Source organism: Poecilia reticulata, chromosome 3 (assembly GCF_904066995.2).
Source record: "Poecilia reticulata chromosome 3, P_reticulata-male-v2, whole genome shotgun sequence".
NCBI classification, from domain to species: Eukaryota; Metazoa; Chordata; class Actinopteri; order Cyprinodontiformes; family Poeciliidae; genus Poecilia; species Poecilia reticulata.
The window spans coordinates 29,661,246-29,687,242 of NC_088832.1; the positions used below are offsets into that span (position 1 = coordinate 29,661,246).

Here is a 25,997-nt window from a genome sequence, read left to right on the forward strand (position 1 = left end):
ATCACAAGTTAATTGTCAGCTGAAGTAAAGTCTATGTACGGAAAAGGAGCCCATTCAAGAGAGAGACTCTGGTTTAAATAACCGATAAATGCAACAATCGGCAAACATTAAAAGCTCTCACAGAGCAAACTACCAGCAAAGTGTGCAAATGTCTGTAAGCACACGTCTGTGTGTGTGTTGAGAGGAAGCAGAGGTGGAGGCGGGGTGGGGGGGTTTGGTTTGATGTGTCGGATCATTACGCCCTGGGAGGAGAGAGGGAGGGAGAGGAGAGATGGATGGATGGAGAGAAATAACCTAAAGAAAAGCAGCTGAGGAGTCAAAGGACAGGAGGCGTCGGCCGGCACACAGCAGGACGAGAGAAATGGCAAATTTTTCAGGCACCTGGAAAATGAAAAGCAGCGAGAATTTTGACGAGTTGCTCAAAGCTCTGGGTGAGTGTTTAGTGTTTTCTTTCATGTTTTTGTGTTTTAAGATGGCTGTGAAAATAAAAAAAAAAGTCTGTAGCAAGCTTTGTTTGCTCAGTGATAAAACTGGAGAGATGAACTATTTACAGATTCAAACTTTAAGATAAGAACTTTTTGCTGTATCAAAAATACACTGTGCACATAAATGTTCTTTAGTATTTTACTTTTAACTCAAAATTGTTGATTTCTGTCACAATTAAATTATATTGTGAATAAAAATCCGCAAGAAGCGAGACTCTGCCTGAACATTTTTCAGAATGTTTTTGGTGTATGCATTAGTGGAAGGGAACTCTCGGAAAAAGTGGGAACAGACCAAAGCAGTCTCACATCTCGCTCCGTGTCTCCCTGACAGAGGGTTAATAGTTTTTCCTCCCATTTGGAGGACAGAATTCATCACAACCTACAGGAGAGTCAAACAAAGTGGACAGCATCAACATTCCTCCCTCTCATCACCTTGTGCTGTGATCTCCACATCTGCAACATCTGCCGATGTTAATCTTACATGCAGCTGCTGGTGGATCCATTTTACTTTTTAAACACAATAAAAAGATTAGCTGAAAGTGATAGATTTTACATTGGCATGGCTGCCTAAAACATAAAAGCTAATACAGGGGGTAACGTTCCAGTTATTATGACCCAAAGGCAGCTCTAAGCAGGCAGGGTTTTAGCCTTGATTTAAAGAATGTCAGTGTTTTGGCTGTTTTGCAGTTTTCTGGAAGTTTGCTCCAGATTAGTGGAGAATTAAAACTGAATGAATTAATATTTTTTTCACCAGAGTCAGAAAGGTGACATACTCTGTCACCTTTATAAAAGAAGAAGGCTTGAACTGAATTTTGTGTCTGAATCTGAGGTGTGAACGCCATGCTGAGGAAGGTCGCAGGGGCGGCTGCATCCAAACCCCACGTGGAGATAAAACAGAGCGGTGACCACTTCTACATCAAGACCTCCACCACCGTACGCACCACGGAGATCAACTTCATCGTAGGCGAGGAGTTCAACGAGGAGACGGTGGATGGCAGAAAGTGTAAGGTAACTCAAAAACCAACGGGTGGCAAATCTAAACGGGCACCAACAAAAGTAAACACTCACAAAAATGTATAAGAAAATATAGGGTATGAAATTAAAACCTAAACACATCAAACTTTAGTTTCCTTATTAGACTTCACGATAGAGTCACATTGAACTGGCAACGTTCAGATGCCTGGTAGTTGATTTTACTGCAGACAGGTGAAGCTGAAGGTGGAATTTCAGTAAAACGTCTTGGACTGAATATCTTCTGCAGAGTTTGGCCACGTGGGAGACGGAAAACAAGATTTACTGCAAACAGACTCTGCTGAGCGGGAACAGTCCAAAAACCTTCTGGAGCCGAGAACTCAAAGGGGAGGAACTCATTTTGGTAAGAGTTTAATTCAGATAGCAAAATGGTGAGGAAAAAGAAAAAAGAGGGAATCTGGAGTTTCAGGCAGTGATTACACTTTGAACTCTTCAGAATGGTCTCATTTATATAAAGCTCTTTTTGTTTGCTTTTCCTAATCCGTGGTTTTCAAACACGCTCATCTTCTTAGTGATGGATTTGGACCAGAATCTTAGACCAGATGTTTGGATGCTTCACAAAGTGACAGACTTGGAAATGGCTGCCTTTATTCACAGCGGGGCACAAAGCACAGGGTTTGGAAAAGGGAACGGTGTGTACTTTATTTAAAAAAAAAAACAACTTGTGTGATGGGAATCAGATTGTAGCAGGGGGAGATCATCATGTATTTTTATGTGATGAAATATGCAGCATTGCAGAAGATGTTGTCTTTGATCAGGTCCAAAAGCAGAAGTATTGGTTAGGGGGGTTTTTTTGGTGATAAGATTCATAAACCTAATCATTAGTAATCACAGTGACCTCATACAAATCATTTTTTGCTGTAGCTGCATAGTCTCACACTACAAACTGCAGCAAATACCAACATTAGTAATAAGAAAACAGTTTAAAACAAAAGAAAACATTTCTTTTAAGTTTATAAATGTTTTCTACAAAATCACCAGCAGCACACCTATTTGTACTGCTAATGACTCCTACCAAAAAGAAATGAATAAATGTTTTTGAGGGAGTTGGGAATTTAGTAGATCTATAAATGCATATTTTAAATGCTCGTGTCATTTCAGCTTGACAGATGTGTGTTGCTCTTCATAAGTGATGTGATACCAACTGCAAATGGCTTCATTTAACTTAAAAACATAACATGTCCAAAGCGTATGAGTTCATTCAAGAAATCCAACACAAAAGTGACAAATCTGTCCTAAATCATTACAACCAGTGTGATTATTTTTTGGGTGTTCATTTCTCATAACTTTGATGATTATGGCTTTCAGGTAATAAACACCCAAACATGAGTTTCTGAGAAAATTAGAATATTAACATAAAACCAATAGAAAACTGATTTTTTTCCACACAGAAATGTCATGTTATGCCTTTGCTAGACGGTTAACTTAACAGTTGTAGAACTGACAGTCAATGACAGTCATCTTCCATGAGGAGAGTAACAAAACATCACTACAAAAGACGCTTGGCTCAATCCAAGCACTTTAATGGAAAATTCAGTGGAAGGAAAAGTCTTTAAGTGAGGATGCAATCTGGGGCATAGGTTATAACTGTTGCATTTCCTGTGATAAGACACTCCTGAATGAGAAACAAAGTCAGAACCTCTAATGTCGTCTTTTCAGAGGCAAAGTTTATCTTTCATTTGTAGGTGAAGGTCACAGAGTCTGGAAAAAAAGCAAAAAATGAGAATCGCTGGATGTCCATGGTGAAGTTTCCACAGTCATTGATGATTGGTGACTTTATGTCACCTTTTTGAATTGGTCTGCTGTATTTCTCAAGTCCACAACAGAACAGTCGTCTATCAGGGAATTAATGAGAGCTTCATCTTTTCATTTTCATCACAAGCTTTATGGAAATGCTACCTGGCCAAAAGTATCAATACCTGCTTAAGACCATGATGTCACTGTGTTTGACTGGTCAGCAAACTGGCTTGACATAAATCCTGCCTAAATCTCTGATCAACAACTGACCATGGGTATTCAGAATGTGGATTTGCCTTTCAGCAGCACATTTCAGTACTTAAAATTATATTGTATTGATTTTATCTACTATTTTAATTAGCATTTTTATTTTCTGAGCACAACAGTGATCAAAGGGAGCAAAAGTAAACACTAGAAATGTATCAGTGTGAATGTAGCAAATCCACATCAAACTGAAACAATGGAACTGGTTTTGTTTTTGGATTCTAACTTAATCAGATTTGCCTGCAAATGTATCTTTACAAAAAGATACATTTTAGTTCTTTCCAAACTACAATGGAAATGTTATGTAAAGAAAAATGTGACAGGAAACAACTGTGAGAAGTGAAAAGAAGTTCATTCATTAACAAAAACCGTGTCAGTTCCAGGAAGTGGTTTGAAATCTCACAGCAAATTGAAAATGCCAGTCATTTATTATTTCCCCATCTCAGATCCTTCATAAACATTCCTTCATAGGTAAGGCATGTGTTAACAGAGCTTTACGATTTTATTTCCAAGGAAAACAAAAACCATTCAGTTTTCTCATGACTTCTATAAAGAAGCACTTTGAAAAGATTGAAAGTCTCGCAGACATACGTTTGTTGCTGCATTCCTCCTATCATTTCATGGCCTTGCATCCATCAGAAACACGTCTGCTTCCAGATCCTGCCTTAAAAAAAAATATTGTGAGAAACTTATAAACATCTGTTCTGGGTTTACAGGCCAGATGGACATGGAAAAAAAAAACAAAAAAAAACAAAACACTAAAGCGAGACAGAAAAGGCTGTCTGATTTGGCATGGACGGAGATCTCTGTGTGGACACTGACTCACCTCTGCAGAGAGGCAATCAGGGAAACATTTGGGAGAGGCAGCAATTTGGAATGAATGTAGGTTTTCAGATGTGACAGAAAGATTTCTTCTCTCTAAATGTGTTTTTGTTTAAGACAGGGGTGTGTTTGTCTGTTCATGTTGGAGTGATAGACTATAATCTGATAGGCATGTTGGAATAGAGTCGTTTGGGGGAGAGGGAAAGAAAACGATTTCACAATAACAAAAGGATCACAAATGTAAGAACAGAGGCCAGACAGATTCCCTGAACGTAGGAAGGTTGGGTGCGCAGGCTCGGATTGTTAAAATAATAATAATTACGCTCATTTTAATTACCTAAATAAACTACAAAATGCCAGTTTCAGCGCAGAATAATTTGGATGTTTTGTAGGCGTTTAAAGTGGATACCCGGATGCAGTCAGTTTCCTGAATACAAAAAAGTGAAAAGAACAACAACAAAAAAACAGGGGTTAAGGTGTAACCTGATATACTTCAATATGAATTTATATTAAGGCATACAAATTGCAAGTTATAATAGTTCAGACTTTTTGAGTTCTTGCAGAAACTCATAAAAAAGAAAGGAGGGGGAAAAAATCAAAAACTGTGCTCTGATTTTCTTTCATGTTTCTGTTTGTGTTGAAAAAAAGAATTTATAAGTCAGATATTATAAATCAGAATTGGAATTGCCAAAGTTTGGAAAAGCTACAGCATTGTAGCTGCCATATGAAACGCATAAAAATGATGTTTGTGTATTCTTGGACAAATAGTCATTCTGCAAACCACTTAGATCAACATCAGCTCATAAAAGAAGCTGGCTATTAAAAAGAACTTTGTTCAAGGTTTAAATACTCTTTGTTGCAAGCGCAACTAATGAGTATAAATGTGAAATGGACTTAAAATGGCACAACCAGCCATTTAATTTCTGGAGAAAAAAAAAATTAACAAACATCAGGGTTCAGTTAAGATTGGCGTTCAGCAGAGCAGCTATAAATTTCTCTTATTTATTATTCTTTGAATTGAACAGAATTGTGTGGAAGCTAGATCTAAACCTTGGGTGACTTTTTTTTTTTTCCCACTGCAGGAAAGAGAGCAGATCGGTTAGATTAACCTCCGACTCTAAACCAGACACAGATCAAATGTAATTATCAGTGGCAGCAAAATTATTTAGACCAAAATGTACATTTTCAGAGTCTTCATTCTAGCAAAAACTGTCATTCTACCACTGTAGAAAAAGCATTGGATGGTGACATAATGGTTTCTACTCTCAGTGAGGAACAAAATGACCATTGAAGGGATTCCTGAGGGGGGAAAATGGGGAAACTAGACTTTTCTATGCAAGCAACTTTGTATACATTTTGCTCATATTTTGAGTTCAAATGTATTCTTAATTAAATTACCTGAAGAACTAAAACAAAATAAGCCCCTTTATCTATTTAATAGGAAGCCAGGTGAATCTGGCCTGAATGAGGGGATGCAGCTTTCTCCTCCCTGATGAATGGCGCTAATGAACCCTGATGTTACCTCCAGCTAATGACATCACACCCCTCTGCCAGATGGAGTCGTCACGGCTCAATTAAACCCCCCTCCAACCGCTCCCCCCCCACATCCTCCCACTCCGCACCGCCTGGGGTAATGACACGTACTGTTGCTCTAAGCCTTTTTCTGCAACACTCCCTAAGAAGCCCATAAATCTCTGGTGCTCCGCTGTTTCACTTGTTTTACTCCAGACAACAAAACATGTGAAGAAGAATGCAAACCTGACAGCTGCCGTGCTTAATTAAAGTCGATTTAAATAACAAAGGCCTCTGCTACTGTCTGCCTGTGTGTTGGAGGACAGGTTTTAAAAAGAGCTTTGTCCATTATGGAGATTTCAGGATCTAACCTGTAAATTAACCAACAACAGGGGAGCAGCAGAGTTTAAAAATGTGGGTTCCACTTTTTGAACTTATGATGATCTGATAAATGTATTTTGATGCTGAGGGGATTTAAGCTCAGGAATGGATGTATATATATCACAGTTGGACATGTTGACTGAAATAAAACATTTTTTTTCTTAGCAGAAGGTTGTGACAATAAAACATCTACATGATGAAAACGCTTTGGCTGTTAGTGCTGTGAAGAATATTGTTTTACAGACTCAAAGAGTTTAATCAGCTGATTTACCCGTTTTTATTATGCCTGTCTGACATAAAAAAAAGAAAAATAAATGGTTTTAAATTATACACTGCAAAAACACAACACTCTTACCATGTTGTTGTTTTTTTTACTAAGTACTAGTTCCATTGCCACAGTTAGATCACATATGACTGTGGCCTTACTTCACCCATCCTGGAGCAGATCCTCAGCTAAGTCTTCATATCAGTTCTAGTCTGATCCATTAAAAGAGGAGTTTTGTTTTTTCCACTCGTTATTCCTGACTTTGGTTTCCTCCAAAAAGTATGAGATCATTTTATCAGAGCAGCATAACATGTCCCACATTTCTTTATTTTCCCGTCTGCTTGACTTATTCACCAAGCAAGTTATTCTTTTTTTATTTGATTTTCAGATAGGAATAGACAGTCGTTGGCATTTATGTTTGCTGCCTTCATCCTTAAATAAGATTAAATTGTTCTACAGCTCATAGATTTTTCCTAAAAACACTGATCTGGTTAGGAGATGTAGGACTGCTATTATTCTGGACCACAGCTGTTCTCACCTATGCAGATGGATGCTTGTTAAAGGAATCCTGACAAACATAAATATCAATTTACTGTGAAAATCATCCGTTTTACCTTCAAACTGGTTATTCTGACTTGAAGGGAAATGTTTGGGACAAACTACTTTGAAGCACATGTAATGTCTTCTAAATTGAATAAGAATAAAGATCCTAAAGATAAACAAAGGATATCTAGGAAAGATGATAAAGTTGTTCATTTTTTTTCCTCTCTCATTTCCTTTCAGATCTTTGGAGCAGACGATGTGATCTGTACGCGGATCTACGTACGAGCACAGTAGACATCTCCGTTCCTCCAAATTAACTCACAACTGACACCCTGTTGATGTCTGAAATTTAGCGCCTTGCAAAAGTATATATAAACCAACAACTTTTTTTTGTTTTACTTTTTTTTTTTTTTACATTTTTTTAACTACAAGAAAAACTGACATTTGTATTGTGCTTGTGGATAATTGGGTAGTTAAAACAATACCAAGTTTTCCAGTCTAGAGTATTTTTGCCCTGTCTACATAGCATCCCCCAGCATGATGATGCAATGTTTAACATAGTATTTAATTTGCTTAGTTTAGGGTCACATGTCACATTTTGCATGAGGCATCATCTGTTCAGAGCACCTTCCTCTCTTCTGCTGTCTCCAAACATGGCCGTGGCAAACTGCTTTGGTTTCAACAACGGTTTTCGTCTTGCTGCTCTTCCGCTTTCACCTTTTCAGATAATAGATCAAACGGTGCTCAATTTAATCTTCAAAATTTGGGTTTTCATTTCAGAAGCCAAGTCTACTTTTTCTACTACTAACCTGTCTTTAGCTTTATCCCTGATGTCTCTGGTTAGTATATCTTTTTTGAAAATAATACCCCCCCTTGCTGTCACAAAACAATGTTAAAATTATACCCTTATCCCACCTTGAAGTGTTTTCTTGAAAGAGGCTAAAGAGGTTTGTGGCCATAATGTGACAAAATGTAAAAATGTTCAAGGAGTATGGATACTTTTGCAAGGCACTTTAACCTTGATGGTGTGCTGCATTTTTGTATAGAAACATAATTTAGAAAGTTGATTTTTACTTTTTCTTGTGCATAATTTTGTGGTTTTGCCTTTTTATTTTTCCCACAACAAAGGCAGAACTACCTGTTCTAATCTGAATAGAAATGCTCAGAATGTTTGATGCTGAATCCTCTATCCATTCTTCTGTACACACATATCCAATGGAGATGAAAAGAGTCTTTTAGGGCAGTTTTGGGTCGTCATATTTTGACTATAAGACTAAGCCGGAGTATCCGAGGGGAATCCGGACAAGAACATGAAGAAAGAGCTAAAACCAAGATAAACGGCTGACATACAAAAAATGTTACTAAAAACCAAGGCAAGCGAGTTTCTGTCTACTCAAAGGATATTTTAATGCCAAACACCATACTAACACTCATGTACAACATCATATAAGTCAAGAGAAGTGACACATTAAACAGGGTACAAACAATCTCTGTATGTACAATCGGCTCCCCCGGGACTTCCTCTGTAATTCTGTAACAAACACGGCAAATAGAAAAATAAAAACCCAGGTATTAAACTATTTCAAGATTGTCTGCAGCTGGTTATATTACCGACCGCTGCCTTTAGTGAACCTTCAGGAAAACAGACTGTCTAGGAAGTGATGCCTATGTTCATCTTAACTTCTCTGTGTCCCATGTAACATTTCATGTGTGAAATTAAATGATATTCTGTTGCACACATGTACAGTTTTAATGTGAGACTCTCACATTCCAGCATTAAATATGAAGGATTTCCCTCTTCCATCTAATCTCATCTAAAATATCCAAAAACATTTCCAATTTTATTAAAAGGCAAAAAAAGGGCCAAAAAATGTCTTTTTATGGGCATTCCATATCCACGTTTGTATTCCAGCAAGAAATACAAGTTAGTTTCAATAAACTATGACTCAAGAAATTATTGCTTGTGTTTTTTGTCCTTAAACTGCACACAATTCATAACGTTGACATTTACCCAAAGAGCTGTTGTTGACGACAGACTATGAAAGATAAAACTGAATCCAGCTTTTTAGCGATCGTCTGAGATACCACCAACCATCCTGCACGGATTGTAAATATTTTTGAAAAGTTCATTAACAAGAAAAAGTTTGAAGTGCTGTTCCGACTCAGCTACATTCAATCATCTTAAAACTGTTGTCCTAAAAACCGACAATAGAAATGCACATAAAAGGGATCCAATTAAGTTATAAATGTGTAATTTTTCTCTTTTTTTTGTTTTTACTAAACAAAAAGATGTTCAGCACACTAAAATAAAAAAAAGGTCTGTAGATAACCTCCTTTGGTAAAAAAAACAAAAAAAAAAACAGTAAAACTTTGCCTTTTTTTGATAAAAGTCTTTGCATCTTCTGGCTAAATGTTGACACTATATATATTTTTATAAACTGTATGCTACACACCAATGACACCTGATAAAAAAAAATCTAATTATAAACAACATATTTACAAGAAACATTTTGGGCAATTATAAATTACTGTTCTTGACACACAGAGCTGACATGGTACTAATGTCGACCAGGTGCCAGAAATGTTGAATACATATTTTTATACTGTATGTATAGTGCATCGTTTTGCCTTCACCCCCAACTGGAAACATTCAAAGCCTAAAGAGGTTTACAGCCGGAGTTAACAGAACATCAACGGTTTTATCCTTCAGTTGTTTAGTTTTGGGGATGAGAATCTTAATTCAACGTTAGCCCAGATGAGAGCGAGAGAGCCGCTTCCTGTGTTTTTATCGAACATATTAGCACTCTGATGGGTGGCTTTTTCCAATAAATTTGTTGCAGGAGTTGCAGCAAAAATCTTGAACTAGAAAACAAACAAGTAAAAACCAATATCGTTTGGCAGCAGAGTCCAGTTTTGGAAGATTGGAGAAAAAACCTCTGGCAGTTTTGACATGTGCAGGCGTTTAAACTGTTTGAACTACAGTGTCCTGTACTGCACCCGGTACTTGTTGATGTTGAGATAGTGGAGGACTTCGGGGCTGCAGGTGGTGGTGCATGACAACAGTCCCTCTTCCACATCTCCCATTAGCCACTTGTGAGTGTTGGTGGCCATTTCAGGCGTCACGTGCTTCTGGGCCCAGGAGTCCAGCCAAGTCTGGAAGCGGCCGTGCAGATGTGTGTTCACCCGCTGGTGGGACTAAAGCCACACAAAAGAGAGGGAAAAAAAATAAGCAAAAAGTACAGAAATTAGTTGAAAAATCATCCGGTGACTAATTGGCCAGTTTTCCACTTGATCTGCCCTGATCATCCAGGCTGCAACTGAAAATCTGTTGTTTTTTAAAAAAAATCCGAACATTGAACGAATCACAACCAGGAATAAACATAATTAACAATCAAACACGCATCGGCAGCATGAGACACATGTCTGATGCAACTTAATTATTTACTATAAAACAACACACACTGGCAGTGATAGGGTTCAGCAACCAGCGTTCCTTTTTGAACCTGAGCTATTCAGATGCATCAGAGATCCTCATAAAATCCAGGCTGGAAACAAAAAGGATCAGTCCTGTCTCAGCATACTTCATTCATCTGATTTGTGTTAAAGACATCAACTGAGTTCATGAGCTCCCTTTAAAATATTAAGTTGAACACAGCTGTTATTTATTCTGAAAACAAATTTTGAAGCAAAGAAAACTTTTATTCTGAAGTCTGGAAAACAGTTTGTGAACTATAATCTGTCTTGTGAAAGACTAAAGAAAGTATGTAAAACACAGTCTAGCAGTCTAGCTCCAGTGCTACATTAGAGAAGTCGCTATGCCCAGTTTTTAACTGTTTTAACTGAGTATGTGTTTTGTAAATTTTTTCTTAATTACAAGTTATAATTTTTCAAGCTGATGGAGAATGACATTAAAAAAAACAACTTAATTTTCATAATTTCTGTTAATTCATAAACCTCACAAACCTTTTCCTCTCTCACAGAATCCCCATCTTATTGAGCTATATATATATATATATATAATTATTATTATTGATCCATGTTTTTGGATCAAAAACACACTCACTGCTCTGAGTGTGTTCTTTCAGAAAATTGTCTTTTTTGATTGTGTATATTCAAGGTAATGATTAATCCATTTTCTCAATAATCAATTCTTCACAATTAAATCGACTAATCACTTCTGCCCTAATGTAAAATCCATGCAGAAAGACTGAACAACTGTGTTCCAACTAAGGACTTTCTTGCTAAAAGACAACAGTGGTGATCTTATAAAAAACTAATTAGCTGCAAATGAGTTTAAGACACACAAAGTCCAATTGAGAATTAGCAGCACCACCTTGCTGTTAAAGGATCGGACAGCAATTATCGACCGAGTGGAAACAATGATTACATTAGTGGTTATATTTAATTTAGTAGAAAAAAGCTGCCTGTTCTCACCTGATGAGCTCTTGAAAGCGCAGTGTGTCTGTACATGTAGTCCTCTGACTTGCAGACGTAAACCATTTTGTAGGAGTTTAGTTTGAACATGCACTCCATCTTCAGCTCACTGCTGCCATCCTGCGACTTGTCAGAGGAGCCTTTAGTGATGCGTTCTTGCTGCAGCTGCTCCCATCCTCTCTGGCATTTCCGTATCCGTCTCAGATTCCTTAACAGGAAAATACAAAAAACAATATTAGATTATATAAACAAGCAGAATAGAGTAAAAAAAAATACTCTGAAATCTGTATCATACAAATTGATGAGTACAATTCTTTAAATCACTTTTTTTAAAAATATGTTGTTGACACAATATGCAGGCAAAGAAAAAAAATCATATTTTAGAAAACAGAATTTTTCCAACCAACGCATTCCAACTCACCAAGTATCAGCTTTAATTTTTAGGGAGTCAAATCATTCGAGGGAAATGTGGATCTAAAGGAGCAGCAGAAGCACGAGTCGTAATAATTCTGCACTGTGCTCTTACTTTTTTTTGCACAGACACATTTTTCAGATTTAAAAAAAATAAAATTATAAAAACTAAACAAGTGTTGATTGATCCCATTTTTGTGCAGGAGCCAAAACAAATGCAATTATTCATCCCACTGGAATCAAGGTTTTAAATGTGTACTTACCGCTGAGGGGATAGATGAGTGAGGACGGAAGCCGTGAAGCATTTTTTTTGCATTCAGGGCTCCACTTAAAAGACATGACAGTGAGGCCAATTTATAAAATAAACTGTTGAAGAGAAACACTAGAAAACTGCTGCCTGACATATACATATCTGAAATATGTATTGAGAAGGATGAAACGTGACAATGGAAACAGAACTTTAGGAATTTCCCTCCCATTGGGAATCTATGCAATGACTTATTTCTTTAATCAAATATGCTAGTAATCCCCTCCACATTTGATGATACGGAGGAAAAAAAAAAAGATGGCTCCGATGAAAAATTATAGCCAAGAACCAGTGAGTTGAGAAAAAACACAACAGTGAGTGATTTTGTTTGTGCTCAAAAGAATGAAAAACAGCAGAAATAACAGATTTCAGAGGCAACATTCCATCTTTCTAGCATCAGGAAAGAAACGACTATGAACAAATAATTTAAACATCCATTTTATTAAACCCTATTTTTCTGTACAGATTTTTCAGACCATTTGTTTTACCAACATTTTTTTTCTATAAAACAAACAAAATTATTACAATAACCATTATTCTTTGACAGAGATGAAAAATATATTCCCAAAAGCTGCAACTGTGGTGTGTGATTTACCCCAGCAGACCCTGGGGTAAGAACCTCCGGCCATTTAAAGTTGCAAACAGATGTCAAATACAACACTGTATACAATCACAAACAAAGAGTATGACAAGATTAAAAAAATGACCTCGCTATTCCCAGATTTTAGATTTGAGTTAAGATAATAAAGTTAATAGTTTGGTCTCTCAAGCCAACATTAGAAGAACTAAAGAGAAACTTAAATTTAACTTGAGCATTAGGAAATCAACCAGAAAACTAACTGGTGCATCTCTCATTGAATTGCAAAGTGAAAAATCCAACTCATTCTTCCTTTTCTTTAAAAGTAAAAAAAGTTTCAACTTAATCAACCCAAAACAATATATATTTTAAAAGTCCTTCATAATAAATAAGATTTCTGTTAAAAAATAAAGTAAATAAATGAATAAGTAGATTTTTTTTTTCTAAAACGATGACCAAAAAAAGTGCAATCTCCCATGAAAGGCAGTGTTCATCTTTAGAAGTGAAAACAACACTAAGAACTCAACCGTTACGCTCTGGTAAACTCTAAACTCCTGCAACCCGTGTGGCTCTCTTACTAAAACAGTAGAGCTTACAATGTCCACATTATATTTGATTGTAAAAAGCTCTGCATGTCTGGCCTTGCATTTATCTCTGGTAAAGAGTTGCTTTTGGCAGCTTGTTTGACATGTTGTAAAATGATGCAACAAGAGCCTCAGAGCAAAGTCTGATGAGAACAGACAGGAGGGAGACATGTCTGGAGTCTCACCTGGGGAGGAAAACTGGTTTCTGGGCCAAATGCTCACGTAGCTCCGGAGAAGCAGAATCTGAGTTCAGGTACCTGCTCACGTAGTCTGACCATTTCTGTGAAGAGAAAGAGGAGAAAACAAAATGAAAAAATGAGGAAAAATTACACACAGTCTTTCTTATTTTTTTGGCTCTAAATTCTTAATTTGTATTGTCCCATTTTAAAATATTATGGACAAAAAAAAACATAGCATCCAAAAATGGCTGACAATTTAAATTATTTAAAAACTCAGACATTACACCAAAAAAATGAAGAAAAAAATTCTGCATGCAGATTTCTTTGTAAAGATGACTTCCTTGAGCCAGAAAAACCATGCAACACCAGTGATGAATATTAGCTGATCCGATACTGATGTTGGAAATCTGTAAAATATCAGCCAAAAAATTATCATCAGATTTTATGGGCCTGCATCTATAATCTTTGATATTGGTTAATAATAAATGGGTTGGCTGTTCTCATACCTATTGTTGACTATTGTTATGTTTGACTAATATCACCTGATCAAGCCATTCTAAAATTCCAAAATACAAAAGAAAAATAAAAGTATGCATGATTCATGCCGATATCGCATTGAGTCAATATCAGTATTGTCCCGTACTCAAATCGGCAATATTGGTATCGAAGTGAAAAATTAGCAACGGGACACTCGTACTAGCTAACATCATCTGCAAACTGGGATCTTAGCATGTAGATTGCATTTGCATGGACAGATCAGTAACATTATAATTGCTGCCATGACACACAATTCATCTCTCACCTTTCAATAAAGTTTAACTGGTGAATGTTCTGATTAGAGTGCAGATAAATACACAATACTCAGCAATCAAAATGTGATTTTTTTTTTTTTAAGTATGTATTCACTTGCCAACTTGCAGATTAACATGACGAGTGGGTTAAAAAAAAAAAAGAAAAAAAGAACAAGCCTAATCTTTTTGATTCCTACTTCTGCATCTGTTGGCTCATCAGAGTTCTCCTCTTCTGTGTCCAGGAGCTCCATCGCCACGCTCACAGATCCTCGGTTCTTCGTGAACATCAGCTGTGCAAAACAGCAGCAGTCAGTGGCTGACCTCCTATAAGGACTGCTGTACAATCCTTTTTAAACTCCTGTTTGATACCTTGAAGCAGTTTTCATCTGTCATCAGCTGCTCCGCTTTCCGCTGGTAGGCCCCCTCTGCTGTAGCTCTGGACGTCTGTGTGGAAACAGCGCCCCCTGTAGCTTTTTTGGCACTTTCAGTCAGGTACATGTCCGTTACACGCACGCATATGTCATCGGTGACGAGGTGCTGGAGCTGAAAACATATTGGTTTTAGTATGCAACACATTTCTCAAGTCAAACATGAACTATAAACAACAACAAGGGAAAAAAAAGACAATTTAAAGGGAAAAAAAAAAAGAACATTTCTTTCTGCAGTGCTTTTTACAGTACTGACCTGCCGGACAATGCTCTGGATCAGCTTGTCCATGGTGAAGGCGATGTAGGCGTGGATGGTAAACATTTCCCTCAGGGAGTCCTCGTACTGAGCCGGCTCCATGTTCCCGTCCAGAAGATTTCGCACCATTTCCAGAAACACGGAGTAGTAGTCTTCAACATCAACATCCACTGCAGACACAAAACAACACCGAGTTACTTGGGTGTAGACTGTAATATAAACTGTAGCTGTAATATAAGGGAAATCCTTAGTTAAGCTCAGATCTTAAAAAAAGAGTTGTAAAGAAATGCATTTCATTTTAACGTTTGCTTCTTGTACGTTAAAATTTCGTCAAACATTTTTTTAAAGAGTTTTAAGATATAAAGACAATTTTATTCAGTCCATACAATTATAAAATACTACACAATTTTTGAAAAATTATAAACAATTTTTTTTTTTGCTGTAGTATATGTTTTTTGTAGTATATATTTTTCGGCAATATCTTCTACAAGAAAAACAGATCTTAAAAAAAGAGTTGTATTTTTTGTGTTACTTTGTTGTTGGAATTAAATGCAACTGCTTCATGAAAAAAACTGAAAAATAGCTAAAATTAACCATTTATTGACACCTACGACCAAATATTTACTGCAAACAGAAGTAAAAAGTTAAACGTCTAAAAGATTTGGTTCATGTCTACTTCAACACAATCTGATGTTCAATAAAATTATTTTATCTTCCAATAAATGGAACTGGGAAGAAAACAATTTCAGGAAAGCATGCAACCTCAACATTGATGAATATCATAATGTTTAAGAATGCTGTGAGCATTAGCAAACTTAAGTGGACTGAAGATATAGAAGCTCTGTGCGAGTTAGAAAAGAGTTCTAAAGATAAAGTTTAAAACTCGTTCTTACTCGGCTCTCTCATCTTCAGCTGGATGGCTGGGTTTTCGTTCTTGTCTCTTTTCAGGCCCAGCACTTCCTTTTCCCACTCTCGCTCCCGGGTTTCCTCCTCAATCTGTTTCTCGGCCTGCCCGTAGATCCGCAGCAAACGGGAGCAGAGGATGTGATGAAGGCGGAAGAACACATACCAATAGTTGTTCACAAAAAACAGGTTGTAAGCGTCGTCTGTGCCCCGCAGTTTTTGAGCTGCCGTGTTGGAGAACAAGAGCTTGGATTTGGATGGGCTGCGGCCCGGCAGGCCGTTGTGCTTCTTGGGGCTGTCTTGGTTCGTCTCCATTTCTTCTTCCTCCTCCTCCTCCTCCTCCTCTTCCTCCAGGTCGGAGAGCTCGCCACGTCGCGCAAACAGAAGGTCGGGGATGAAATGATTGATGATCTGTTTGATCTTGAACTTGTCTTCTTTCTGAATGCCCACTTGTCTTTTGACGTGATGAATGATGAGAGCGGCGGCATCCTCCAGGATCTGGCTATCGTCGTAGGTCTGAGTCATGTGAGGGCCGCTGGGGGGCGGGGCGGCGGTTTCCTCCGAGGCGCGCTCCTGGCGCTACAGGACACAGCACAGAAAACTGAAGTCAGTTCTGAAGTTTTTCCATTTACGTCTTATAGAAGGTAACAAACATAAACGACATAATTTCACGACTCTAGTTTCCGTCAGCTGTAAAATGTATTTTTTACACATACACTCCCTTATTGGTCTGGATGCTATATATTTTCAGCTTGTTGTTTACAGGACTTATAACATACACATTTTTTTTTTTGCATTTTGTTTATCTAGGAAAAATGCACACAAATCATATTATGTTATTAAAATATTCTGCAGATACTTATAAACTTTGTACACTTTCTATCCAAGGTTTGAACAAAATAATTAAAATGGGGGGAAAAAAAACACAAAAACGTCTTAAACTCAGTTTGACGATTTATCAAGCTTAATCAAACAATATCTGCATCAGTATTGTTATTGCCGATGCGGTTTCTGCATTTACCTGGTATCAGTTTGATACCAAATTAATATGCAGTATCGCAAACCTCTAGTTTCAGTAACATACAGAGTTGATTATGCCAACAACAAAAACCTCCAAAGCAATTGCAATCAAGTACACATAGAATAAATATCAGTAAAGTTACTTACATCTTCATATAACATCTCAATTTCATTAAGTAAAGACTTGGAGCGCAGCACTTTGGTGTCATTCTGTTTGAAGTTTATGCCTTGGTGGTCAAGTGACTTCAAGTAGTATTTCTCATTCTGTTCCCGCCAGATTTTGTTGAACCCTCTCTGTGCTTCTTTCCACTCTTCTTCCTTCATTTTTAACCTGAACAGGTGATGAGACGAGTTAGGATTCATGGGGTTACGGCATGTTGGGGAAGTTAAAAGTGAGACAGTTACCTTTTCAGAACGATGGGTACAGACACGGCAGGGTTTCTCTTGAGGCCGTCAATGATGTCGGGAGCTTTGTCTCCGTATATCCTCTGAATGGCTTTGCGGTGAATGACCTCGGAAGAGCCGCCCATCGTGTTGTCCAGCCTGAATCGCAGCTGCTCCTCAGCCGACATGCGGGAGAGCCTCTTTTGCACCGTCTCCAGGGCTCGTATTGTGGCGAGGTTGTTTTCCAACACAATGTCCAGCTGCAGAGAATACAGTGAAAATACATTTGCTCTTTTGAAAGTGTCAAGTTGTCCCTGGCTACCCAGACGTCAAATTGAACAGAAAAAAAATTATGTTTTCCATGTTTTTTTTCCTCCCCAAGTTACAATTACAAACCTCAAAGCCTTTTATTGTGATTCTATGTGGCGGCACAATACAAGGCATATCCTACCCACAAAATGCTATTTATGGAGAAAAACTAACTTCACTCAAATAGTAGAGGCAGTGTCATGCTGTGGGGATGCCTTTCTTCAACAGAGACAGGGGTAATGGTGGTCAAAGTTGGCTATAGAATGGCTAAAGCAGAAAAATAGGGCAATACTGGAAGAAAACATTCCTCAATTTTCACAAAAAAAAAAAAAAATATTTGAAACTTATCCAATCAATGTATTTAACCTTTTAGGATGAGAGATGTTGGCACATATTTTATTCACTGAGCCTGCTGAGATCCATGTCACCTTTAGTTTTGCAACGATTGTTCTATGTTATCACCTTAGAATGACATGCTGCCTTGTGTTGGTCCTTCTCACACAACCCCAATAAAACACATACAAGGTTGCTAAGAGACAGAATATGACATTGAACCAGATCTGCAAAAGACCAGGATGATTATTCCTCACCTCAAAGCGCTCATCTTCACATCTGTAAATATGCTCCTCATATTGAGTCTTCTTGGAGCTCACAAATGTGGAATCCTCCGACCAGGATGGAAAAGACACCCATGTATCATTCAAAACCTAAAACAAAGAATTTAATTCAGATTGAAAGATAACGGATCAACTAATTTCATTCATTTAATTTCTTATTCTGATCAGTAGACCTTTTGTCACACAGAAAAGAAAAAAAAACTTGAATATCTAAACGTATCTGACTGCAATGACAGATTTAACATACACAAGATTTTTTTTTTTTTCCAAGTTGTCTTGGTAACATGATGGGACATATTTAACTCATCTCTAACCTCTCTGCACAGTGGTGTTCTTCCTGTGCACTTAGGCTGCTGATAGCTCTTTGGCAGTGCTCTGTAGCTGGATCCCAGCCTCTTGCAGGAAGCATAATCGATCTCCATGGCGATGCCCTCTGTCGAACGCTCCTTGGGTAAACTCTCTGCGTGGCTCAGCTCCCCGTGACTAGATTCACGGTAGCCCAAGAAGTTCTTAAACCAAGTAAAAAGCTCTGGGAATTTTCTGTGAAAATACAAGGATAGTCTTGAGGTTAACGTTACTAGACTAATGTCTACAGGTACAAGAGATATCCAAGAAGCCACAGATTTACCCAAGAAACGGGATGACTAGCTGGACCAGCTCAGTGCGAGAAATCACTTCCTGGTTGAAGATGTGCAGACATCGGAGGAAGTTGTCATATGCCTCTGAGCTCCGTAGAGCCTTCTTCACCTGCGTTTTATTGTTTCAGAAAAAAAAAAAAAAAAAGTTGATTTTAGATTATTTTATATCATAAACATCATCAAAATTTTACTTCCAGCTAGATTTTTTTATATTATTAAATATAATAAGGCTGACCTTCTCAAAGAACATAGTTTCAGTGCTTGTGTTGAGTTTACCGACTTCAGCCATGCCGTGGGCCTTGCCGATGACAAGCGCCTTTTTCTGCAAGAGTTTAAATATGTTTCATAAGTTAAACATTCGCTAAACTACAATTCATAACAGAATGTTCAACCTTTATTTTATTTTAAACATCCACTGATAGATGTCTTAGTGTACCTTGAAAGGTGGTGTGGATCCCACTCCAGCAGGTCTCCTGATTGGCAGACCATTTTGGTTCAGTCTCTGTTTGTTGTTCAGCGAGGGTCTCTTTACTGTGGGACCGTGATCATTACGGACCGACTCTGCTCTGTCTGGAGGACTCTTCCCCAACAACTACACAGAGAAGTGCATATCACGATCAGACAAAACAAAAAAATAGAAAAAGAACAGAAATCCAAATGTATTTTTGTTTCAGAAAACATTTCTGAGAACCTTAACAAAAAGGAATTCAACAAAATATAAACAATCATGTTAAGTAAAATATCTGGATTATGCCATTAAATTTCAAATAAAAGCTTCAGAATTTTCTTAAGCATGCAAGACAAAGACAATGTCTTGCATGTCAAACAAAGTGTTTGACTTAACATCCTCATTTTGGATAAATTGTTATGAAATTCTGAACCAGAGACTCTGAGTCTTGGTTAAGATTATCACATGTTTTATCTCAATTAAATTTCAATTATGATTTAAATTTAAAACATACATTAGTCCAGCTTCATAATTTTGTACCCTGCTCGACTTGGCACTTTTGTCTCCGTTATGAGAGTCATAGTGCAGTTAGCAAAGGCCTTTACACAGTAACATTGTAATCACATGTAAGTTATAGGCAAATACCAAAATTTCAGTTATTTCAGCTAAATATATTAAATCTAATTTAACTTGGTCAGTGTGGTAATGTATTTAATGTTGATGACAAACAAATTTAAGGTATAACTAAATGAAATTTAAGATCTATTTGGGAAAATCTGGAGGTATTTAAGATTTCTTCTTCTAAATCTTTAACTTTTGAAGATCCAGTGGTACTTAACAGCTGAATAATTATTTTTATTACATATCCAGTGACTAATAAAACACTGACCCAGTTAGTTTTGCATAACGATGTTGTGGCTGCATTCAGAGACTCACCACTGAGCTGTTTGCATCTGGCAGGAACTGTCCAAATTCTGACAGTAGGTCCTCTTGGTTCTTAAAAAGTCTGGCCACTTGAGTGTAAACCTCCTGTTCAGTCAGAGCTGGTGTGTAATTCCCCCCAGCCTCTTTAGCATTCCGCTGTTCTTTCTAAAATATTTAGAATCCAAAGAAAGCAGGAGTGAGTTGAACATTCTTCAGAAGCTCCAGAGATTTTAAAATGCCATATTTTTCACCTGGTAAGTGTGCAGGATTTCCAGAAAGGCCTTGTAGATGTCCGGCTGGCCCTGGAAGCGGTTCTTGATCTTGTTGACATAATTTATGGCGTGGTTAAACTCCACAGGTTGGTTGTTCTGGAGAGGTGGCCCGCTGGATGGGGTGCTGCTGACCGGAGTGTGGGGCTGAACTGAAGGAGAACGTGGTGAGGCGTACGACGGGATGGATGGATTTGGCTGGCTGGTGGGTGTGTGGGCCGGAGACTGAATAAGCTGCTGAGAGAAACGACAACGCAAAAAATATGTCATGCCACTAAACCACCACAAGCTACTACAATCAACAGACGGGTGAATAAGTATTCCACCTTGCTGGCTTTGTTTAAAGCAGGTTGAGTGGCGATAGTTGGGGTAGTGGTGGTGTGCGGGCTGGTCTGTGGGAGACTCTGGTGTTGTTGGAGGCTAGTTGGTTGGCTAGGTCCTCCAGTTGCTGGGATGTTTTGTACCGATATTCCTTGAGGAGTAATGTAGTGTATCTGACCAGGTGTAGTTACGTTCACCAGATCGTTGGTTTGAACCTCGATTTTATAACCAGGCGGCAGGAAAGTGTTAAAACCCATGATGAGGTCAGGGTGGCCCTTAAATAGCTGCGACACACGGTTAATGACTCCAGGAGTGTCAATGCTGCAGAAACAGAATCAATGACACCATATTATCACCTAAAGTACTTTTAACTAAACTCAAAAACATCAATTCTGAATGTGAATTTGAAACACAGAAGTATTATTGTTTATTTTTTGTTGTTATTTTTCAGAATCAACCCATGAAAACAACGCTGACCTCTGGGATTTAAACTCTTTCATAATGTCGAGAAAATCATTATAAACTTGAGGTTGATTCCCAAACTGCAGTTTTACTTGATCCAGATAAGACAGGGCATCTTCAACCTACAAAGCAAAAAGTAAAAAAAATATTAGCATATTCCCTGATCTGTTTTTTTGTGGAAATGCATTATCAAACAAATATTTTTTGACATCTTAAGCCAAAAGCATTTGGTTGTTCAAACCTTTAACCGCTGAAACTGCTGTTGCTGCTGCTGTCCTTGAACTGAAGCTATGGGTGTGGGGGGATGAACATGACCTGGGACCACTGCAGGTCCCTGAGCCTGCACAGCCAGGCTATGTGTATGAGGGCCAATATGTGGTGTGGCATTGTTGTGCCCATGTCCACTTGTGCTTTGAGGCATAGTAGGCACCTTTAAGGCAGAAATAGAACAGAATCAAGTAAATACTTGTTGCATAAAAAGCAGGTTTCTAACTGTCATTGACTTTTAAAAAAAATGTTAGAATGTAAATATTTGCCTCATATCATACCTGGTAGGCCTGGGGCAGAGAGTACTGTATACCAGTTGAGGGCTGCATGGTGTCTGCAGCAGCCTCAACAACAGGTGGGGCCGGGACAAGGGCCCGTTGAAAGCCTTCTCCAATAGCTTGAACTGGGGGACGGCGTGGTTGCTGCTGCACAAAAATCGGTTCTGGATCTTCTGCACGTCTCTTCATGGTATACACATACTCAGACTAGAGCATACTTTACTAGAGCTTAAAAGAAAAAAAAACAACAACATGAGAATATTTCTTAAACTTTCTCACTTTCTAAATGTAGTCATTAGGGCAGTGCAGGATTTAAAACTGTGAAACGCCCACTGACACACCTCAGAAAACAGTGAACAGCGCAACTGTCCGTGTTGCTGGATTATTAGCCTATTATTAGCGACATAGTGAGTAATATTTTTTCAACCGGCAATGATTAATAGGATATGCATCATTCATAGCAAGTAGAACAGCACAATACACTAAACTGCAATCACCATTTCAATAACAACAGTCTAGATTCTGTACAGTACTGCATCCTAAGTACTGAGGGAGCACAATCGACATGCCAATGATATATTTGTTTATTTAAGGATACCATATCATAGTAGAGAATATTCTTCCTGGGTCCAGACCAAACAATACAATTAAATCATCATTCAGAGACATTACAAAACAACCATTATGTTATTGTTAGAGGTGTGCCGATCGATCGACCACCGATCATAATCGGCCGATTTCCGTGAAAAGGTGTATGATCGGTAATCGGCGATCACGGTCTCTTGTTGCCGATCACACAAACAGATCACCTGAATCTCATTTCGCAGCCTGCCTGTGCAGCTGGTCTCCTCTTTCCTTCACTCTGCGCAAACGCGCAGCAACAAATCCTAAGCGATGTGGAACTATAACGCACTGAGTGAATGGGGAAGTTTGCGTGTTGCGGCGGAAAATTTAAGCACGTGGGGTGAAGCACTCAAAATGCATCTACACAACGAATCTAATATGGCATAAAAACAATGCCATACTTGACGGAGTTTGGCTACATCGAGGCTCACTGCAGTTAAAAAAGACATACGGAGGATCAGACAGCAGGTAAAGCAGCGCACAGATACAAACACTCACCCGGATTAGCATGACGGTCAGAAAGCTAAACAAATAACCTGCACTTTATAGTCAAAGCAAATGAAACTTTAAACAACTAAAAAAAAAAGCGCGAAATGGTGGGGAGATCATGACAATGAGTGAAAAGTGAAGACAGCAGGTAAATGTTACCAATATCATCATCATCATCATCACAATCTTAAACAATCACAGAATTTCAACTGCATTCATTTTACCCTACACAGAAACTTTGTAAAATGTACAATTTTAAATTATTTTAAAGCATTTTCAGATGAGATTTGGTTTCAATATTTTTGCTACTTCTAATAGCTCCAAATTTATAATTTCTCATAAATGCTATTTAGTTTAATATTTATTGGAGATTCATTTATTGATTAGGTGGCTGCACATTAATTCCCATCCCTTTACATTGGTCCAGATATGATTTGTTTTCTGCCGTTTCCAGTGGCACACGATACTGGTCAAGCTATTTTATAGCTGGTTATTCAAGCCTTTCTTCGTGCTTTAAATATATCTTACGTTTCTTTTTTCTTTCTTTTTTTTTTTTTTTTTTTTACAAAATAGCACAGCTGTACATAGAAAGTAATTTCTTGACGGTCCCTAAGTAAACGTCATCGGATTTAGCTAGAGGAGGGTAGTCTTTGTGCCTCATTGCCCTACACCACCGTCTGGGAAGAACACGGTGTTAGAGCGTAAACGTTTCAGTCGCAGATAGTGTGTCTTTGTCACATCTAGCTTCGGTTTTTCTTCTTCGAAACGAGAAGCAAACACGCCAGACGGCGAAAGGCTGCGATATCAGTACAGCAGCGCAACAAAAAAACGAACATCTATCCGATTTATGCCTCCATTTTTGCTGGCACTGTCGCTCGCTGCAGCGCTCTCGCCTCCCCTCCCCCTCCGTGCTAAACACCGAGCTATCCGTTTTCGGCAAGATGACCGCTTTCGCTGGTCTGATGGCTGACGTTGACTTTCGTCCGTTTCAGTTTATGTGGCAAGCAAGTTATGATGGTGTCTATAAGTTGGCAGCGAGACAGAACCAGAAAGTACTAACTTGTCACTGTCGGGTTATTCCTGAAAGAGCACTTTATTCAAACATCTGATGAGCTTAACTGACATTACCCTCTCCTCTCTGCTGGGTAGAAGACATGTAAGAAAACTTACTTACAGTCGTACAGTAAGCGATCGTTTTGTCACTTTTCGTATACAGTACACCACGTTGCCTGAATTAAGTTATATTGATAGTCATTCATTTAGCTAATCTTAAGTATCGTTAGCTCACGGAGACCGCTAGCAAGCTAATGCTTGCGCTTTCAAACGTCGCATACACATTCAAATGAGCGTTAAATTTGCTGATAAAGTTTCAAAAAACAGTCTCTTTCAGCAACAATAGTCTCTTAACAAAACTCACTTAAACATTTAAGTAGAAAAGGCAAAAACCAACTAACAGTAAAATACATCAGGTTAGCCTGCTTAACGTTAGCCTCTCGGCTAATTCACGTTGCTAGCCTCATTGGCGACTAGCTTCAGTAAGTTCTCGGCGCTGCAGCCTAACGTTACCGCTGCTGAATTCCTCCGTTTTAAGATGGAATAAAACAGAGCGACACGATTCCATCACAGTCGAAAAGCGACTAGCGCCTGCTTAATTTTTACGTCTTTTCGGCAAGGTTATGTTGCTGCTGGCTACCTTAGCACAACAACCAAACCCCATTACCACAGGAACCCTCGGCTAACATAAATTAACTTACCTAGATCGGCTGCCAACAACTACAACTTTGCACTCCGATGTAAAGGATCCCCGACTGGAAAACTGCTACTCCAGCATTTATCAGGCGGTGATGAAAAAAGAAGGAAAGTTTTGAGAAGCGTTGGCAAACGTAAATGTGAGAAATGTAACTGACTGTAGTGGCTACGTCGCTAACAACAGTGTATGTATGAAGCGCTGTTCCTTGAACATAGGGGCGTGGTCTGCTGTGAAGGCGGCAAAGTCTCCGCCCACATCGAGCTGGGATTGGTCAGAATTCCAGAATGAAAACAAATACAGTAACCCTAGTGAGCAACAATCTCGCTAAAGGCATCAAAATAAGGGCTATGAGCGCGTAAAGTGCGAGGGTAGCTGTCAAGTAGATGGACATGCAGACAGGGACGGATCAGTTTCCGATGTGCATGTGGCCGTAGAGGTTCAAAAGACACACCACTCATCCTTCACACCTCTGACACTTCTAAATATTGCATAAGTTGATGTAAAAAAACATTATTTAGCAGCATTTTGTGCGGAAAAGAGAAGACGAAATCAAGACAATAAAAAATCTCTAAAACATACAGCACAGTGAAAAAGGGTTTGTTACAGGTTTGTTACATGTTTTGAATCAAACACTTTTGAATATTAAAGGCAGCCAGGATAAATTCATAATATGGTTTTCAAATTATGATTTCTCTTTTTAAGGGGGAAAACATAATCTGTCGGAACATGTTCCCAAATCCAGTCCCACTAGACAGATCCAGACCTGATTTCTGGTAGTAATCTGGTCTGATTTCAGAAATCCCCAACTAAACTATACTATATCTTACAACATAAAGATTGGAAATCCCATGATCTAAAGAAATTTGACCAATAAGAACCAAAGACATTGACATCTATGAGTCTAAAAAGGATTAGAAATTTTTATAAGGCTTTGGGACTCCAGCAAACTACACAGAGAGAGGCATGACCCACGAACTGACAAAATATTGAGCAGTAGTGAATCTTCCAAATAGTGGCCAACTTTATACCCCAAAAGTGCATTGATGGTTAATGCAGAAGGATTAGTTGATGGAAGTGCTCCATGAGATTTTTGTGATGGTAATTCCCTTTCAGAAATGCTGCATGTTTTATTAGATCAGGTGTAACAGCGTGCACATGTTACAAAAAGTAATACTAACGAGATAAGACAGACCTTTATTTTCTCAAAGGTCTGTGGGATAATTAAGAGGTATTTTTCTTTTTTGGATAGAAGTGAGACAGACCTTTTTTTTTGTCAGCAGGGATTC

General features: G+C 38.3%; 2 protein-coding genes across 5 annotated transcripts; one reads left to right on the plus strand and one right to left on the minus strand.

The window, feature by feature from the left end:
- The first annotated feature begins 259 nt into the window (after positions 1-259).
- Positions 260-8,998, plus strand: LOC103462699 (cellular retinoic acid-binding protein 1). Of its 2 annotated transcripts, none has more exons than XM_081605431.1 (4): positions 260-431; positions 1,315-1,493; positions 1,747-1,860; positions 5,782-5,936. In XM_081605431.1, the coding sequence occupies exons 1-4, from the start codon at positions 362-364 to the stop codon at positions 5,791-5,793; spliced, it is 375 nt and encodes a 124-aa protein (XP_081461557.1). In that variant the 5' UTR covers positions 260-361; the 3' UTR covers positions 5,794-5,936. The 2 variants fall into 2 exon arrangements, with proteins under 2 accessions (XP_081461557.1, XP_008403862.1); XM_008405640.3 differs by lacking the exon at positions 5,782-5,936 and adding an exon at positions 7,282-8,998 and having other exon boundaries at positions 262-431.
- On the minus strand, positions 8,424-24,921 carry LOC103462700 (paired amphipathic helix protein Sin3a-like). Of its 3 annotated transcripts, none has more exons than XM_008405642.3 (21): positions 24,716-24,920; positions 21,852-22,076; positions 21,545-21,733; positions 21,319-21,425; positions 20,847-21,162; positions 20,503-20,754; positions 20,264-20,416; positions 19,316-19,471; positions 19,115-19,201; positions 18,870-18,988; positions 18,556-18,781; positions 18,215-18,331; positions 17,337-17,575; positions 17,079-17,262; positions 15,902-16,490; positions 15,009-15,178; positions 14,694-14,867; positions 14,522-14,614; positions 13,540-13,634; positions 11,476-11,683; positions 8,424-10,236 (listed from the first exon to the last, which is right to left on the minus strand). In XM_008405642.3, the coding sequence occupies exons 2-21, from the start codon at positions 22,035-22,037 to the stop codon at positions 10,018-10,020; spliced, it is 3,879 nt and encodes a 1,292-aa protein (XP_008403864.1). In that variant the 5' UTR covers positions 22,038-22,076; positions 24,716-24,920; the 3' UTR covers positions 8,424-10,017. The 3 variants fall into 3 exon arrangements, with proteins under 3 accessions (XP_008403864.1, XP_008403863.1, XP_081461554.1); XM_008405641.3 differs by having other exon boundaries at positions 20,503-20,757; XM_081605428.1 differs by lacking the exons at positions 8,424-10,236; positions 11,476-11,683 and having other exon boundaries at positions 11,809-13,634; positions 20,503-20,757; positions 24,716-24,921.
- Between the last annotated feature and the right edge of the window lie 1,076 nt (positions 24,922-25,997).